Source organism: Elephas maximus, chromosome 21 (assembly GCF_024166365.1).
Source record: "Elephas maximus indicus isolate mEleMax1 chromosome 21, mEleMax1 primary haplotype, whole genome shotgun sequence".
Classification (NCBI taxonomy): domain Eukaryota; kingdom Metazoa; phylum Chordata; class Mammalia; order Proboscidea; family Elephantidae; genus Elephas; species Elephas maximus.
This window is the reverse complement of record NC_064839.1, coordinates 22,276,239-22,294,698: the sequence shown is the minus strand read 5'-3', so window position 1 is coordinate 22,294,698 and position 18,460 is coordinate 22,276,239. Positions and strand designations below refer to the sequence as shown.

At 49.9% G+C, this 18,460-nt stretch overlaps 1 protein-coding gene across 10 annotated transcripts in view; it reads right to left on the bottom strand.

Moving 5' to 3' along the window:
- Nucleotides 1–2,993: 2,993 nt before the first annotated feature.
- SLC6A2 (solute carrier family 6 member 2) overlaps nt 2,994–18,460 on the bottom strand; it is a 49,684-nt gene continuing 34,217 nt past the window's right edge. For 6 of the 10 annotated variants that reach the window (XM_049863658.1, XM_049863656.1, XM_049863657.1 and 3 more), the window contains 9 exons: nt 16,712–16,815; nt 15,273–15,397; nt 14,176–14,288; nt 12,177–12,305; nt 11,599–11,698; nt 10,232–10,332; nt 9,523–9,690; nt 7,652–7,723; nt 2,996–6,603 (listed from right to left, as the gene is read on the bottom strand). In XM_049863658.1, the coding sequence (XP_049719615.1) occupies nt 6,580–6,603; nt 7,652–7,723; nt 9,523–9,690; nt 10,232–10,332; nt 11,599–11,698; nt 12,177–12,305; nt 14,176–14,288; nt 15,273–15,397; nt 16,712–16,815 (936 nt within the window). In that variant the 3' untranslated portion in view covers nt 2,996–6,579. Of the gene's footprint in view, nt 6,604–7,651; nt 7,724–9,522; nt 9,691–10,231; nt 10,333–11,598; nt 11,699–12,176; nt 12,306–14,175; nt 14,289–15,272; nt 15,398–16,711; nt 16,816–18,460 lie in introns of all 10 variants that reach the window. The other 4 variants (XM_049863652.1, XM_049863659.1, XM_049863655.1 and 1 more) reach the window with 3 other exon arrangements.

Below are 18,460 nucleotides of genomic sequence, written 5' to 3'. Positions count from 1 at the left end.
TTTTCGAGCCGCAGAGAAGCTAGACTGAGGCTGCTTAGGCGGGGGCTGCCCCATCCAACAGCCATTCTCTTCTGCTAAGACAATAGATATGTAGCTTCTGAGTGTGTCCAGGCCAAGTCCTTGCTGGGGCCTTCTCTGGTTCAGGGCTGTGCTTCCTGCAGCCCACCCCTTCCTCTAATGCCCTGTTAGTCTGGCCCAGCTCAGCCCCTCCAAGGCCTGGGGCCAAGAAAGCTCATAGCTGGCAAGCAGAACACCAAGGTCCAGTTAGTTACCAGTTCCCTGAGAAGTGTCTGGCCACCATGCAGTTGTCTCCCCACTCCCTCTGGGTCACAGCTGAGGTCACGCAGAGCATCTCCCTTGCCAGCAGTCCATGTGGGCTGACAATGAAGGGTTTATAGGACATCTGGGTCCTGCAGAAGGTTAGCTGCTGCCTGGCAAGGGCCATGAAGGCTAGTGTTTCCTGAAGCTTGAACTTCCTGCCCAAGTGGTCACTTCTCAACTGTAGCCTCAATTTCCTCATCTGTCAGTGGGCACATTGTTGCTGTTGCTGCCTACCTCCTGCCAGGGTCACTGTCAGGCAAACAAATGAGATATTCATGTGGATGGATTCAAATGAAACGCCACAGTGATGGGGGTGATGGAGATTCAGACATACGTTCTGTGTCATCCTCATAATGTCCGGGGTGGAAAGCAGAGGCTGGTGCCATGTACCACCAGAAAAAAGGGACCCCCCCCCAAAGGTAACCCATGCCTGTGGGTTTTAAACATTTGAGAATCTGATGAATGTTATGGATCCCCTTTCCAGAAAAGTGGACGTGAACTCATCTACACAAAAATTTGTATTTAATTTAAGAAACTTCCAAAAAATTTTGAAGCCTATCCATGAAAACTTAGTTTTAATAGCTGTTCCATTGTACAGATGAACACACTGAGGCCTAGAGAGAGACTACACATGTCAGTACCTTTTGGAAGGGGGTCAAAGGGAAGCTATATCATCTCCAAACATAGGACTGGCAGCCTGGCCCAGCCCATTGCTGTCGAGTCAATTCCAACTCGTAGCAAATCTATAGGGCAGAGTAGAACTCCCCAATAGAGTTTCCAAGGAGCACCTGGCGCTTTTGAACTGCCATCCTTTTGGTTAGCAGCTGAACTCTTAACCACTGCCCCACCAGGGTAGGAGTGAGATTAAACGTGGGAAAATTCAAAATAACATGAGGTGCCTAAAGCAAGGCTCACCCGTTTCTGCGGCTTCTCCTAGTAGTCTAGGGAACAGGGTGGCAGTCTGGGTCATCAGAGCCCTCGTCACTCCCGGAAGAGCTAGCCTTGCCCCTTCTGGCCCAGCCTCGCTCCCTGACTCCTACAAGGCCACCTGCTCGTTAAATGTCACCCTGCATGAAGGGATGCTGGAAACCTGGCTGTCCTGTTTCACTCATTAATAAAAATCCTAACTTCAGCTCTGTGTGGAAACTAAATGAACAGAATGATAATATCGTCTCTGGGATGTCTGCCCAACTCCAATTTGTGTAGGCCAAACCCCTCCTCACCCCCGGCCCTTGGCATAAATGTCTGCATCTCCCAACGCAAGGGCACAAGGCTGGGCTCACAGCTATCCAAAAGGATTCCCAGAAGCTGCCAATGGAAGGACCACAAAGGTTACGGAACCTCCCTCCTGACCCCTACCTCACTCTGAGTCCCGTCTCTACCCTCCCCAAGAGGCACTGCCTGGGGAGCTCACCACTTCCATCAAAAGCCCATTCTCTCTTCTGGCCTAATCTTCCTGCAATCTGCCTCCTTTGACTTCCTACCATCAACTCCAATTCATCACCCCCCCTCCCCCCACTTCCTGGCAGCTTTTACATATTTGAAGACCTGGACTGAATTGTTATTTAACAAAAACCAATGCCATTGAGTTGATTCTGACTCAGCAACCCTGTAGGATAGAGTGGAGCTGCCCCATAGGGTTTCCAAGGCTGCTGCATCTTTCTCCAGTGGAGCGACTGGTAGGTTCAAACAGCTGAGCTCTTAACCAGTGCACCACCAAAAAACTAGAACCAAACCAAACCCGTTGCTGCCGAGTCGATTCCAACTCATAGAGACCCTATAAGACAGAGTAGGACTGTCCCATGGAGTTTTCAGGGAGCACCTGGTGGATTCAAACAGCCACCCTTTGGTTAGCAGCCATAGCAGTTAACCACTATACTACCAGGGTTTCCAGTGTACCACCAGGACTGTTGTTTTTGTTAGGTGCAGTTGAGTAGATTCCAACCCCTAGCGGCCCTACGCACAACAGAACTAGACACTGCCCAGTCCTCCGCCACCCTCACAATTGTTGCTATGCTTGAGCCCATTGTTGCAGCCACTTTGTCAATCCATCTTTTGGGGGGTCTTCCTCTTTTTTGCTGACCCTCTACTTTACCAAGCATGATGTCCTTCTCCAGGGACTGATCTCTCCTGATAACACGTCCAAAGTATGTGAGACATAGTCTCACCATCCTTGCTTCTAAGGAGCATTCTGGTTGGACTCCTTTATTTGACAATACCTCCTTTATATCAGGATAACCATCTACTTGTTGACTTATATTAAAAAAAATACTTACTTATAAATTCACACCTTTTCTATAACAATGACAGTACATAGCTCTAAGAGTCTAAGTGTGAATGTTTCCCTGGCTCCAAAAAATGCACACGTGCATCAAATTGTGCATTCAAGTTGGGAGGTTCTGATTCCCTTGAAATTCTGCCCTAGAAATTAAAAAAAAAAAAAAAAAAAAGCTAGACAATTAAACCTAGTATCACTAAGTGTACACCTTCTATTTAAATTAAAACATTGTGTCAATCTCAAACTAGGATTACAGATTAACACCCCTCTGGACTCCTATTCCATAGCTTATAAAAAGAGTTACCATGGTGAAAGTTGGACCACTATGACCACAAGCTCTTCCTTATCAGTTGGAGACTGATCACAGACAAACCCACTTGCCTTATACAATTCATAGCATTTTACCTTCCCGGCGAAAGCATTCAGAACTCTATGACCAGACACATGGCACAGGAGATATCCTTTATTGTTCTGTACATTGATTTTTCCATGAATAGAACGGCTTTTAAAATAAATCCAAACCAGACATAGAAATCTGCATGACGTTGGAACAGTCCATGACACAGGAAGGACACCACTGAAACAGTCTTTATTTATACAGAAGCAGAGAGACAGAGGGACGAGGACAGGCATCCCAAAAGGGACTCCCCATTCACCAGTGCTTCAGTGGCTTCTGTGATGGCAGCGACAGCACAGGCTACATCCTTGCAGAACTGCGGGTCCAGGGACTTACACGTGTGTGACCATTTGTTCCCCTCAAATTCCCCAGAATAAGCTTCAAAACAAAAGGGTCGGGCTCTTCTATTATTATCATTTGTTTAATGCCAGTGTTTCTGGCATCATTTGAAGACTATCCCAGAAAGAGGAACTACTGGGTATCCAGAAAAAATTGACCCTCTAGGGGACAGCAATCTGACATTTCTATGCTCTGCAGCTTCCTGTGTCCCCGGATCATTTTGGAAAGTTCTGCAGTAAACCACGTGCTTCCTTCGTCATAAACTTAGCACAAGAACATCGCCATGGAGACATGAAGTTTTCTGGAACTGGATGGGACTTTCGATTATCTGATTCAACCCCCGATATTACAAATAAAGAACCTGGAAGCCCAGTGAAGTGACGTCACTCTTCCCCAGCCACCCAGCTAGTCAGCGGCAGAGCCGGGGTTCAGTCCCAGGTCTGTGTGACTCTAAATGCTGTGTTCTTTCCACCGCGCCACACTCCCTCTCTGTTCTTCTCCATTTCTTGGTTTCCAAGAAAATAAACAAGGAAATGAGCTCAGTGGGCCTGTGCTTGCTTTACTTCGAAATTACTGCTGTGGTAAGAATTTGTCAGTCTCACATTACTAGGGCTGGAAAAATGATCTGATGACCAGAGACTGGCTCTCACCTGGGCAGGAACTCTCTCCAAGAATTAAGGCAGCTTTGGGGACTTTTGCTCAGCAGGATATCTGGCAAGAGATGGCTCCCCTTCTCCTTTGTGTCATGTGCATCTGGAGTCAAGACTAACATGCGGATGCTAAATAACCACTGTGCGAACTGTTTGCGCTTGGCTACTAACCGAAAGGTTGGCGGTTTGAATCCCCTAGCAGTACTAAGAAAGAAAGTCCTGGTGACCTACTTACATAAGGTCACAACCACTGAAAACCCTATGGCGTGCAGTTCTTCTCTGAAACACATGGAGTTGGTTTGGTTTTTATAATGTGATGGTCTTAAAGAGATATCTTACATTTCACGGAAAATAATAATTCTTTTATAACCTGGTAACATATCAAAAGTATCATATACAGTACACAGGGGTGCCCTTGTCCCGGGCAGCCTCTGCTATTTAAAAAAAAAAAAAAAAAAGGCCACAAAAAAGAAGTCAAACATTACTTAGGATAATGCACATACCCCTCTTCATTAAGTGTGGGAAGAAAGGTGAACCCAGAGGTGTCCCAGCACCTCCCAGAGAACTTCCAAGGACTTCCTGGGTAATTCCCCTTCCCTACCACTAGAGGTCCCAGTGTCTTCTCATCTCACCCCAGGCTCAGGAGCCAACTTCCACCACAAAGTAGCACCAGTGCATTGGTTTGGTATTGGTTCAGCTAGCACCACAACTCCGATTCACCCTTGGGACAAGTGTCTGGAGGCAGAAGGGCCACACGCAGATGGCTGAAGAAAATTGCAGGCTCCCTCTGAATTGTTCCCCTGTTCTCATCCACACATGCTTTTCTCGCTGTTTGCTCTCTTTTCAGCCAAATGGACTCAGCTTTTCTTGCCCCACAGTTCCAAAGAGTGATTATTTGCATCAAAAGAGAGCAGCTAAATAATTTCCTCTCTGGCAACCAGCTAGAGGAGAATAATCACATCGTCTCCCCTCTCCCCTTCTTCCAACACATTGCTCTTTTGCTAAGAAATGCTTCTTTGCAACTTGATTGGATTTTTTAAAAAATTACAGCCCTGTGTGGGGTGACATATATTGTGCTGGGTGTTTCAAAGACCTCACTGGGCTGGGAGTCAGGGAGTCCAAATTTAGGGTCTGAATTGATCCCTTAGTAGCTACCTTGAGCAAGAATGATTTTAAACTTGTTTTGGGCCCATGATTCTGCAGCAGGGCCTCCCATAGCGAGGATTAGAACCCAGGAGTCCAGATTTCCAGCGGGGGCTTGAACAGCCTCAAATCATAAACAGAAACCCCAAAGAGATGCCACCAATTTACCAAACCAGGAATCATTTCTCTCACTGAGCCGAAATTAGCCACCACCACCCCTAGGGGGCACCACTTGTGAACTTGTATCTGAAGTAAACCTAGAAATTCTCTAAAGCCACCAAACTGATCCATCACTTCAGAATGGTCTCCTCTCAGCCTAAGTGACCAGATTGCAGTCTCCTCTCCAGAGGAGCTGTGTGCTGGTTCCACCCTGCCCTCAAAGGTGCCACCACCCCACTGCTCAAGACCCCTGGCCCACGCTGGATGGGATCCCCAGGGAAAGGCTTTGTGGGGGTCTGTGAATAATAAATAAACATGACGGACTCTGGGGCTGTCCTAGGGCACCCACCCATCCCAGTCAGAACAGCAAGGAATGCCATGGTAGATACAGCCGGCCTCACTGGGTCCTGCCCCAAGTTCGCCAGGAAGGTCTCAGGAACCATGGGTGTGCACTTGACAAAGCAAGGCTAGCATATGGTCTCGGGGGACGTGGCTTATCTAGTGACCTCTGCCAGCTTATCTGGTGCAGGTCCCTCCACAGAATGTGCTCAGTGTGGTTCGTCTACACTCCTCCCCTGAACATCATGGCTCTGGGCCCCCAGACCACCTGTTCCCACAAGCCAGGTGGAATGGCCCAGAACACACACAGATCAAACTCAGATTAGCCAGAGTGAAAACTGACTAGGAAGGTTTCTGCTCACGATCCCCCAAAGCACCTAACTACAGACTTCATTTCAGGGACAAATATGTCCAAGTTCCCAGGCCGAGGCACAGACACCAGAGAGCAAGCTATGCACTTCCCCTGAAACTCTGCTGGGTTTTGGGTTGGTTCGTTTGATTTTTGTTTTTTTGGTGTCTGACCAAAAGTATCATCCTCTCTCTGATTCACTGGACTGAGAATTTCCCTTCTGGGCTGAAGCACAAGAAAATATGACGGGGAATTACGCCCAAGGCTCTGAAGGAAGACCCCTGCCACTGACAGGAAGCGTGGGCCAGCTCAAAGGGGTTGAGACTTCCCCAAAACATAGGCGGTTCAACAGAAATCATTGCTCTTATTCCCTCCTCTCCTCCTCTTCCTCGAGTCTTACCTATCTGAGCTCACAAGCCCCCAGGCCAGGTGACAGAAGGTGAACAAAAACCAGAGTCACTGTATCATTGGTAACTGGGAAAAGAGGAAGAGGGGTTGGAAGGAACATCTTCTGGGAGAGGAATCCCAAGACAGTGTCCGGATGGTGACGAAGCCGATGCCTTGACCAGGACCTTGGCAGGTGGGGTTCCTCCTTGGGCTGGGCTCAGATGGCCAACCAGTGCTGCAACTGCAGAGAAAGATGGGAAACCTTTATGACAGGACGTGGTGGGCAGAGACCCAGAGCCAGCTGAGCGGGGCAGCCGGAGGCATAGAAAACAGGCCCCTAACAGCTGACTTCACAGACCTCACAAAAGCATAGGTTAGTCCCCTAATTGTTGCTGAGGCCCAGAAAGGGCAAAGGAGCCTTCCCACAGTCACACAGCCAGTCTGAGACATGGGGGCTCGCCAGGATGCTCCCACCCCACATCTGCCCCTGGGGAAAAGGTAGGCCTCAGGTGAACGTCTTCCTGATGTCCCTGTAGCACTTCCTGCAAGATAAGAAATTCTCAGCCTGGTTTGGTGACCCTCCATGGTGGCAACTCACAGGTAGAATAGGGTTGTAGGGAAAATGGAGCATCTGGCATCACAGGACCTGCATTCAAGTCCCAGCATGGTCCCCTATAAGCCAAATGAGCCCAACAGCATCTTGCTGAGCACCAGTATCCTTCTAATGACTCGGGAGCGGGGATGGGGGGGGGGGGGGAGGCGGGGAGGTAGCAATCACATGCCCTCACTGTTACAAAGCGTGGACTGAATCTGGGGACGTGGTTAAAGGGGCTAATATCTCCCTATTTTAAAAACAAGACAACTGAGGCACAGGCACACAGAGATACGGAGCGACTGGCCGAAAGTTACATAGCCAGGACGTGGTGGTAAGACCCACACTCCAGCCGCTTTCTGCCCCAGGCTGCCCCTCTGGGCCCCCACCAAACCCCTTCTCCCTCCCTTCTGTCCCACTCCTCACCCTGTCTCTGGCCTAGTCGCCCTTCCCCTTTCCTCTGGCTCCCTCTCTGTCTGGCCAGAGGTGGGGAAGCAGCGGGACAGGCGGAAGCTGGGAGAAGGCCAAGGACAGGCCCCCTTCTTCCCCTACACCACACCCAGCACCACACCTCCAGGGGTACAGCCCTTGGCTGCCTGGGTGTTCGAGCTGTGGGTTGACCCTGGGTGGTGCACAGCAGGAAACAACCAGGGCCATCTCCATGACCCCCACCTGGAAGGGTCCAGGCAGCACCCACCTGGAACTGCCTGACATCCCTTTGGGCCACCAGGTGGTGCTCGTTCTCCGGCGTGATGCCATAGGCCAGTCTCTGTGAAGGAGGAGAAAAGGAGGCCTCAGCATGGCCAGGGACTCCCTCGCAGCAGCCCAGCCCACACCCCCATATGAGGGCCACCTGCCATTTAGCCCCAAAGCCCCACATGGATGGATGGAGCGTGAGGTCCACACAAGACACCCCCAGTCTCTTTTGGGGAGCTTGATGGTTCACTCTGAATCATTCGCCAGCAAATGTTAATTGAGCCCTCTAAGTTTACTAGTCAGACAGGAACTAGGCCCTGGGGACCCAGAGCTGAGGAGATTCACAGGGTCTCTGTTCTGGGGAGCTGCCAGGCCACGTAAGGGATTGGCATGAAACCTAAGCACACGGGTAACTGTTTCACTACGGTCGGTCTAAGTGCTGCAGAGCAAAAGCTCAGAAGGCACGAGCGTGTGGAAAGGGGCGCAGCCCCATGGGGGTCAGGGAAGGCTTCCCTGAGGCACAGGCATGTGGCAGGGACTCTTTTTGGAATGAATGGTTGATCACTAGATAGTGGGAAGAATAAAAGCTTCAGGATAAACCAAAGTGGTTCTAGTTTCCATGTCTGGGATGAGCTCATGGGACATGGGATTCTCCTGGTGACCCAGGACAGAAGCCCCCAGCCAGGGGTTTGATGGACAGCAAACAGTACAAGGAACGGGGGCAGGCCTGACACAGGGCGCCTGGGACACTCCGCCTAAGTTCCTGGACCTCTAGTTCCCTAAGGTCCTCATATTGTATATCACCTGTCTCCCCCATTAGAACATGAGCTCCACATAGGTAGGGATTTTTGTCCAGTCCTTAGAATACTGCCAGGCACCTATTAGATTCTCAATCAATATCTGTGATGTGAAGTAATGAAGGATTGAAATATTTATTTTGCAAAATGAGGACATGCAGAAAAGACTGTCACCATAGTTTCTGTAAGAAAGAGTATTTTAACAACCCAGAAGAGGAAGGGCTTAATTTTGGAATAAAGGACAATGTTCCCCATATATTTATACATACATATATGTATATGTGTATATATGCATATGTATACATACATACATACACACACGCACAGTACACAGGTAAAAGAAGAAAATATATTTTGGAAACCCCTGGTGTAGACTGATGAGGTTATCAGGTTCAAAAACGAAGCAGACAAAAGCCAAGATGACCAGGCCATAGTGGGCTTGGAAGGGGGGAATTGGGACATCTGGGGGCATGACACACCTTAGGAGGAGGGCCAGTTAAGGCTGCCTGTCTAAGCAATCTATAGTGAACTCAAGGGCTGAGCAGCACCTTCTCCTGTAAATAGTAGTAGAAATAGCAGCAGTAACAGCAGGTAGCATGTACTGAGCACCTCCCGTGTGCCAGGTACTATGCTTTGTTGTTGTTGTTATTGCTCACTCCCATAAAGTCAATTCTGACTCACAGGACCTCATGTGTCAGAGTAGAACTGTCCCACAGGGTTTTCAAGGCTGTGACCTTTCAAAAGCAAATCTCCAGGCCTGTCTTCTGAGGTGCCTCTGGGTGGATTCCAACTGCCAAACTTTCGGCTAGTAGTCGAGTGCTTAAACATTTGTGCCACTTGGGATCCTCTAAGCAAGCACTTCCTTTTCCCCTTTGAGGTTTGTATTATTATCCCCATGTCACAAATGTGGAAACTGAGGTTAGGGAGGGGTTAAATGACTTGGTCAACATGGTGGGTCTGTCTGATCCTAATGTCTGTGTCCTCCTGTCTTACATCTCTCATCCCAACAGGCAATGACTCGGATGCCCCCTCCCACCCTGTCCCCCTCCACCCCTTGGCTGGCCAGAGAGCTCACCTCCCAAAGGGAGCCACGAATGCTGAGGAACTTGTAGATGGTGTAGGCGGGCACCAGGACCATGGAGGAGAGGGCGATGCCCCAGCCAACCCAGTTGGCCCAGAGGGGGAAGATGTAGTCATCATAGGTGAGTGGCTTGAAGTTGACAATGCTGACCACCACGACAAACTAGGGGCAGAGATGGAGGGGGAGAGAAGGCAGGAGGATGGAAACAGATGCGGGGTGAGAGAGACAAGGGGAACAAAACAGACAGGGAGTGAAGAAAGAGAGGAGGAGGCAGAAGAAAGAGACAGAGAGAGATAAGAGAGAGGTGAGGAGGTGTGAGAAGGATTAGTGGACAGGAGAGAACAAAGAAAGAGGGAAAAAAGAGAAATGAGATAGAGGAAGGAAGGAGAAAATTCGAGAAAGACAACAAGAAGGAGGCAAAGATGATAGGGAGTGGATAAAGGAGAAGAGGAGGAGTTGGGAGGGAGGGAGGGAGGGAGGAGGGCACAGCTAACCTTGAGCTAGGCTGCATGGTAGCACACACAGCCCCCAGGGGCCCAGGCTCCAGACCCCTCTGAGCTGGTAGCCCACCCTGGCAGCAACAGGACTGAACACCCCAAGCGTCAGCTCCCAGAGCCTCCTCCCCTGAGAAGCGAATGTGCCCACCTACCCCCACCCTGGACACAGCCCCCCTCACCCAACTCCCCAGCCACAGGCTACACACCAGGAGGAAGGCAGGGCTCACAAACTTCCAGCACAATCTCCAATAGAGGCCCGGCTTAAACCCCATCATCTGCTGGATGTCGTTACTGAACCTGTCCACACCTGCGCACACACAGGGCAGCTCCATCACCATGGCCCCTCAGAGCCCCAGGCCGCCCCTGCTGTCCCCCCACAAGACCCAGCCCCTGGTGAGGAGGGAGCGAGGCAAGAGAGAGACATCCTGAGACTTGGGGGACCTGCGCACGCTGCTTTGCTGGCTGCGGAGCAAAGGAGAGGACAAACATCACCACCTTCTATGTGCCATACCAATTAATTTTTCAGAGGAAGACCAGGGCTTAGGGAGGTGAGGGGACCTGCCCCAGGTTACCCGGCCAGGTCAGCCTGCCTCCAAAGCCCGGCCTCCTTCCTCTTCCCCGTGCCTTCTTAAAAACAACTACTATGTATACAGCGCTTTCCCTGACTTTAATCTGGTAGAATAGTCTAGACTCTTACATTGAAATCTCTTTCTCATTGATAAAAAAAAAAATAGTTTGTAAAATGTTCTCCCAGTTCAGCTCTAGAATAAGGTTGGTGGTGCAGTGGTTAAGAGCTTAGCTGCTAACCAAAAGGTCAGCAGCTCAAATTGACCAGATGCTCCTTGGAAACCCTATGGCGCAGTTCTACTCTATCCTATGAGGTTGCCACATAAAATATAGGACACCCAGTTAAATTTGAATTGCAGACAAAAAAAAGAGCAACACTTTTTAGTATAAGTATGTACTATGCAATATTTGGAGTCCCTGGGTGGTACAAATGGTTCACATGCTTGGCTGCTAACCAAAAGGTTGGCAGTTTGAGTCTACCCAGAAGTCCCATGAAAGAAAGGACTGGCTATCTCCTTCTGAAAAATCAGCCATTGAAAATCCTACGGACCACAGGTCTACTTTGACACACATGGGGTCACCATGAGTTGGAATCAACTCCACAGCAACTAGTTGGTTGGTTGGTATGCAATATTTGGGACATACTTGTACTAAAAAATTATTGATTGGTTATCTGAAATTCAAGTTTAACTAGGCATTCTCTATTTTATCCTCTAAACCTGGCAGTCCTACTCTACAATGGATTATATGACTTGGGGGCATGGTTCCTCTTTATTAAGAGCAAATACTGGGTGCCCGTGGGGGTGTTTGCAGTCTTCTGTTAAAGTGAGTTCATCCAAAGTTGAGCTAAGGGCCGGGGAGAGTTGTCCCCAGTAAGTGACTTGCTCAACTCTGGGATTAGCAGGTGGCTGCCTCAGGATGGAAAGCCCCTTTGCATCTCCAGGTAAAGGACTCCAGGAGCCCTGGGGGCCGAGGCTTTTCCACGCACTCAGGGAAGAGCTTGTACCGTAAAACCAGGAGACTCCGATGGCTTCCATGAGCACAGCAAACAGGATGGAGGTGCCGGCCGCAAAGGTGTCCAGCAGGGTCAGCACATAGATCCCCCCCTGCGGCATGGGAAGGAAAAGTCTGAGGCCTTCTTGGCTAGAAGTGGCCACAAACTACTGGTCCATTAAAACTTTCTTGTTTCCTGTCCCATTCCCTCGACGGTTTCAGAAGGTGTGCTGGTGAAAGCGTTGTGGTGCCGTTGCACCAATGCTAAGTATTTGCATTCTAACAAAGCCTTCTGGAGCCACTAGGTCTAAAGGTAGGTGTTTCAGTCAGTGAAGAGCAAGGTGAGTTTCCAAGGGGCTTTCGTTGACCCTCAAATTGGCAAATCGTCAAAGGGTTGCCTGGGACTCCTTGGTCTCAGAGTTGGGAGAAACCAACTGAGTTCTAATCCCCAGAGAGGATGAGGGCTTCCACCATGATTCCCCCTAAGCTCGCCCTGGTCCTACCCACTATAGCTCCAAGGCAGGCAATGCCTGATTTTATCAAAAGGAAGCCTAGAAACTCCAGGGAGGCCCAGGGCCCGGCCCTCCTCACCTTGGTTATACAAAACAGGGCCAGAAGGAAGGTGCCGGAGGTGACGCCAAATGTGAAGAGCTTCCGGTGCCGCTTCAGGATCTGGAAGTCGTCGGCCATGCCCGTGATGACCGCCTCCATGCCTCCCATCTGGAGGGAATCAGGCAGGTGGGGGAAGCAATGAGGGCCCACCTGAGCCTCAGACTCAGGTCCCAGGCTCCCTCGAGCCTCCTACAGCAGGACTAACACTCCCCGATTGCTGCTTTGCCTTTCTCAAGAAATCGAGAAGTTGGCAGGTCCTGCTTTCCCTCCCCATCCTCTCACCCCACTTCTGCCCTGTTCTCAACCAAATTCAACTCACAAACGATGTGGGAGAGGGTGAAGGATTAACTCCCATCTCCCCCTAATCTACAGGTATCTGTATGCTATCCTACTCACTCAGCCTGCTTGGGCACTGATAAAATGATAGGAGAGTGAAAGATACCCGCCAAGACACCCATGTAATATATTATAATATTGTTGTTAGGTGCAGTTGAGTCTGCCTGGTCCTGTGCCTTCCTCACAATTGGTGCTGTGTTTGAGCCCATTGTTGCAGCCACTGTGTCAATATGTTCATAATATATTTAAAAAAAAAAATTTTTTTAATTTACATAGTATTATATTACTACTTATATAAATAAGGACCTTCTGGAAATAGCTACTAAAGAAGGAGTTCTAATGGTGGGAACTTCAGACACCAGTTTTTAACGAGGAATTTCAGCTGCCTTTCTAATTATCGGGCCAAGTGGTCACCACAAACTCCAGACTCTCGGCCTCTGAGGGGTCTCATATCTCACTGATGTTGGCAAGTTTATTCTGGATGAGACCACTGCTATGGCTTCACATAAGTAATACTTGTGTATGCCTGGGAGAACTCCAAGCCTGGGATGGCAGGCAGAAAGCATGCACGCCACTGCTCTCCTCTCCTCTTCCCTTGCCAGACATTACTAATCAAAATCAGTGTTCCTTCCTATGAGCCTGGAAGCAGCCTCAGAATCCTTTTCAACACACTCCTCCTGGCAGATCTTCCAATCACAGGGCAACAGCAGGAAGAGAACACCTATTTGCCAGCTCTACTCTAAAACTTCTTGCAAATTTCAAGCCATGTTGCACCCCAAGGTGGACATAGACAAAAGAAGATACCAGTAATCCAATCTTAGATATAGGTAAAATAAAAGGATCTAAGAAACTAAAAAAGGTTTTGTTGGTTGTTGATGGTGAAACATCAACAAGAGTTCACCCTTTCTGGGTTCAGCCTCCCCACCTGCAAGAGGAGAGTGCTGTGCTGGCTTATTTGTGATCCCTCAGGCTTGGGTTTCCACGTGCCCATGGGCTTTCTACTCGTTTTTGGCTTTGGCCTAAGTCCTGCCTTTTTGAGTGAGGACTCAATTCCGTGTGTGAATTTAAATAAGGACTTTCTGGGGACAACCAATGAAACAGGTAGGAGCAGTGGTATATATGTGAGTCTGGAGGGGGGGAGGTCAGACTCAGTGGAGTAGAGGTGGGGGGCCAGACCCAGTGGTGTAGGGGTGGGGGCTCAGACCCAGTGGTGTGGGGGTGAGGGGTCAGGCCCAGTGGTGTAGGGGTGGGGCTCAGACCCAGTGGTGTGGGGGTGAGGGGTCAGACGCAGTGGTGTGGGGCTGGGGGTCAGACCCAGTGGTGTGGAGGTGGGGTCAGATGCAGTGGTGTGGGGGTCAGACCCAGTGGTATGGGGCTGGGGGTCAGACCCAGTGGTGTGGGAATGGGGTCAGACCCAGTGGTGTGGAAGTGGGGGTCAGACCCAGTGGTGTGGAAGTAGGGGTCAGACCCAGTGGTGTGGGGGTGGAGTCAGACCCAGTGGTGTGGGAGTGGGGTCAGACCCAGTGGTATGGGGCTAGGGGTCAGACCCAGTGGTGTGGAAGTAGGGGTCAGACCCAGTGGTATGGGGCTGGGGTCAGACCCAGCAGCGTGGGGATAGGGTATCCTGAGCAGGGTCACTCACTGAGCTGTCAATGCCCAGAGCCAGGAGCATGATGAAGAACACGATAGCCCAGAATGTGGATCCCGACAGAGTAGAAATGGCTTCTGGGTACAGGATGAAGACTAGGCCAGCTCCTGTAAGAAACATCAAGGGCCTCATCAATGGCTGGGACTGTTAGTCTGAGCTGGGGATGGTAAGAGAGCATTTTGTGGCCCAAACAGCCCTAGCCTAGCCCCATGACACCTCGTCTGTCACATATGGGCAGAGCAGACCAAGGGTCCAGAGATGACAGGTGAAGCCAGCAGAAGCTTAGAGTTCACACCCCACTCGTCTATGCATCAAGGAGGCTGACCTCAAACAGCTGGGCTAGACAGTAGTGCCTGGCCTGGACAGCACAGGTTACATGTTATGTATCTCACTTCCTGCACAAAAACTTAGGGTCCTCAAAGTCCGCTGGAGGAAGCCCCTTCCCAGATCTCAGCTTCTTTGTGGCCATGAGCATATGGGAAGCAGTGAAGAAGGGCTCAGGCTCCAGAGTCCAACTGATCTGGGCTTGAAGGTTGGCAACATTAGCTGGCGAACTTGTGCAACTTCCTTAGCCTGAGTCTCAGCTTTCTCATCTTTAAAGTGAGTCTATTATCATAGCTTAGATCCCTGGGTGGTGCAAGCGGTTTGTGCTCAACTACTAGCCTAAAGGTTGGCAGTTTGAACACACTCACAGGTGCTGCCGAAGAAAGGCCTGGCAATCAGCTTCCGTAAAGATTACAGCCAAAAAAACTCTATGGAGCAGTTCTACTCTGTAACACATTGGATCACCATGAGTCGGAATCGACTCAATGGCAATGGGTTTGTAAGAACTAAATGAAAGTACGTAAAGTGCTTAGCACAGGGGCTGGTAGAGAGTGGAAGCTCCAGAAAACATCCTACATAACCAGAGCTCAGGATCACCTAAAATTCCCACCAACAACCTCAAGGGATATCTGTCAAGTGGGCCATTTGGAAACCTTCAGGTCCAGTCTTCTGAGTCCCACAGCCACAGGGGAGGTGTGGATACAGAATGAAGTGGGTTTCACAGCTCTTCCTTGGTGGACTGGGGCCAAAGTGGCCTGCTCACCCACCTTCAGTGGCAACGTCCTCAATGTTGACCTTGTGTTCATGGGCCATGTAACCAAGGATAGAAAAGATGGCGAATCCAGAGATGAAGCTGGTGACACAGTTGATGGTGCTGGTCAGCAGGGCATCCCTGGGGGGAAGAAGCACTGTTTGCTCCAATCTGCTGACCCTGCTCCCACCCTGATCATTGACCACTGGACCATCTATAGAATCTTCGGCCTGGGTACAGCTTCAAATGCCGCCCTCCCCCTTTCAGTTTCCCTGCTGCCACATGGCCCCCAGTGCCCCACCATCACTGCATCAGCACCTGCTGGTACAGGAAATAAGCTAACAGCTTCCAGACGGAATAGTTAGATATCAGAGTCTGGTATCTAACTTATTGGGGTACCAATTCACCAGTTTTGTTCTTCAACAAACTTTCCCCAATGCTTCTCAACCTCTCATACTGGCATTCAAGGTCTTTGCTAAGATGGCCCAACCTCCTTTCTGTGCTTATTTCCCATGACTCCTGGACAAGTACAGTTTGAATAAACCAAGTCCATCAACTTGCTGCTCCACAAATATGTCACCTCCCCCCTTTTGCTCCTGCTGTTCCTCCCCCCGCCCCCACCCCCCCCACCCTAACCCCCCCCCACAAATGCCATCCACTCTGTCTGCCTGCCAAAATCCTAACTAACTTCCAAGTCTCACCTCAAATTCACCGGCACGCTTTTGCTGGTCCCCTACCAGAGGGCTGATCACCCCATTCTCTAGGCCTTCCTACCACCAGTTTCTATGGTATACATTCATCCTATTCTGTCTTAGACCAAAGGAGCTATAAACCTGCCTTAAGGCTCTGAAAGAGAGTGGTAGAGATGGGCCCAAATCTGTGTCCATTTCTGAAGCCCTCACAGCTCTAAGCCTGCAGGATGCTGCGTCAAATGCTTACTGAACCGAGCCAAAGCATGGCCTTCTGACTCCACTGCCCTGGACCGATGTCCCAGTCTGCCCTGCAGTCTTACCTCTGACTCTGCCAGGCCCTCACCTTCACGGGACCAGCCTGGACATTTCATCCCTGCCTGCCTGGGCACCAGGTGGACAGAGCTAGCAAGTGCTGACTGCTCTGACAGCCACACTCTGCCCTTCCATCCCAGCTACCCCAACAATCTTCCGGCACTAATGGCCTCACCTTTCCCAGTCTCACACCTTGCATCTCTTTCAGAGGCATCTGGAACTGAAATGTGTGTATCAGTGCTGCCACAGCAGAGGAAGTTTCGCTCTGCGTGTTTCACAGAGGAAGGGACCGAAGAAAAAATGGGCTTGTCCAACATCACAAAGCAAGTTGTTGACAGAGCCAAGAATGGAACCAGAAGATTTGGCCCCCAGACCAGAGCCCTCTCTCCCATCACCACAAGGCTCAACCCCCAGGGTTTAGAGCTTTCCAGAGTCCTGAAAAGTATCTTACCTGTAACAGTTGTTGTCAAATTTGTTATAACTGGCAAAAGCAATCAAGACTCCAAATCCAGCCCCCAAGGAAAAGAATATCTGAGTTGCAGCATCAATCCATACCTGAAACAGCAGACAAAACCATCACCCTCTGCATCTCATAGAACTGGACTACCTCACTGTTCCAAAAAGGCCTGGAAGCCCCAGGGATGCTCTGAAACCCAAGGAAACTTGGTCTAAATCCAAGGTGGGTAGCCATGGAAAGTCCCCCCCACCCCGTAGCCTGCACAAAATAAGCCTTGGTGGTATTAATGCACTCGGCTGCTAACCAAAAGTATGGAGGTTCAAGTCCGTCCATAGGCACCTTGGAAGAAAGGTGTGACAATCGACTTCCAAAAATCAGCCACTGAAAATCCTATGGAGCTCAGTTTTACTCTGACACACATAGGGTCACCATGAGTCAGAATCAACTCAGTGGCAACTGGGTGGTGACCAGCCATGAGTCCTCATGACTAAGCTCACCCCAGATGAACTCATTGGTTCAATGTGGTATTATGATTTTTAAATAAAGTTAATAAAAGTTCTGGACTTGAATGTGGATGGGACAAGGACAAACAGCTATGACTATCTCAAGAGTATGGAAAAGACATGTTCAGAGAAGGAAAAGATACCTAGAAGGTTTCTACCATTCCACAGACAGTGGTGACTCCTTGTGGGCTAAGGGGGTTATTTATTCCCTCTTTTGGGTGGTGAATACATGTGGCTGGAAGCCTGAGACCTGAGTCCCTCTCTGGCCTCTCTGCCACAGGTTCTGTTGTTGTTGTTGGGTATCATCAAGTTGATTCTGACTCCCAGTGACCCCATGTGACAGAATAAAACTGTCCTATAGTGTTTCCTAGGCTGCAATCTTTACGGGTACAGATCATTGGTCTTTCTCCCATGCAACAGCTGGTGAGTTCAAATTGCCAACCTTTCGATTAGCAGCTGAGTACTTAACCATTGCACCACCAGTGTGCCTTGCCCCATGATATAGGTCTGGTCAATTTCACCTCTCTATATCTCAGCTTTCTCATCTGTATAATGGGAGTAATTTTACCTAGTCCACCTGCTAAGAGCTGCAGTTCAGATTTGAGAGATTTCTCTTATTTCCGCCCCCCATGTTATTCCAGGCTTCCCTGCCACTGCAGGGATAGGGCATAACTAGAGGAGCAAGGACAGGCAGGTTTAGTTTCTACATGCCTTAAAGACTTGGGATATTTAAACAGCTGCAGAACAAACTTTCACAATTTACAAGGCTGGCTCAGCCATGATTTGAAAATGCTCAAGGCACAGGGTACGTCCAAGTTTGCCTCTGCTCCCAACCTCACCCTGCTACTCTGGGCCCCACCCCCAACTTCACCCCCACATTCATTCTGAATCTGTGAGCTGAGGAGGCAGTAGGGAGCAAGGGTCAGCAGGTTCAAGGTCTTGCTGGTGGCCATTGCTGCTCCTTATGCTGATGTCACAGGATGATGGCAAAGGCCAGGGTTGGGGACTAGAGGTAGAAGTAGGGCAAGGGTGGCACAAGACAGGCTAGGAGGCTGTGGGTACAGGGCAGAGATAAGGATCCAGGGCATCATGTCCCCCTCACAGGGTACTGCTCTCCTTGAGAAAAGGGGTCATTGAAGGCCACTAAACGGAACCTCAGAATCCCAAACCAGCAGAGCTGAATGGGCTGATAAAGTCCACCAGGTGCAAACCAGCATTAGTCAGATGATGAAGATGGGGG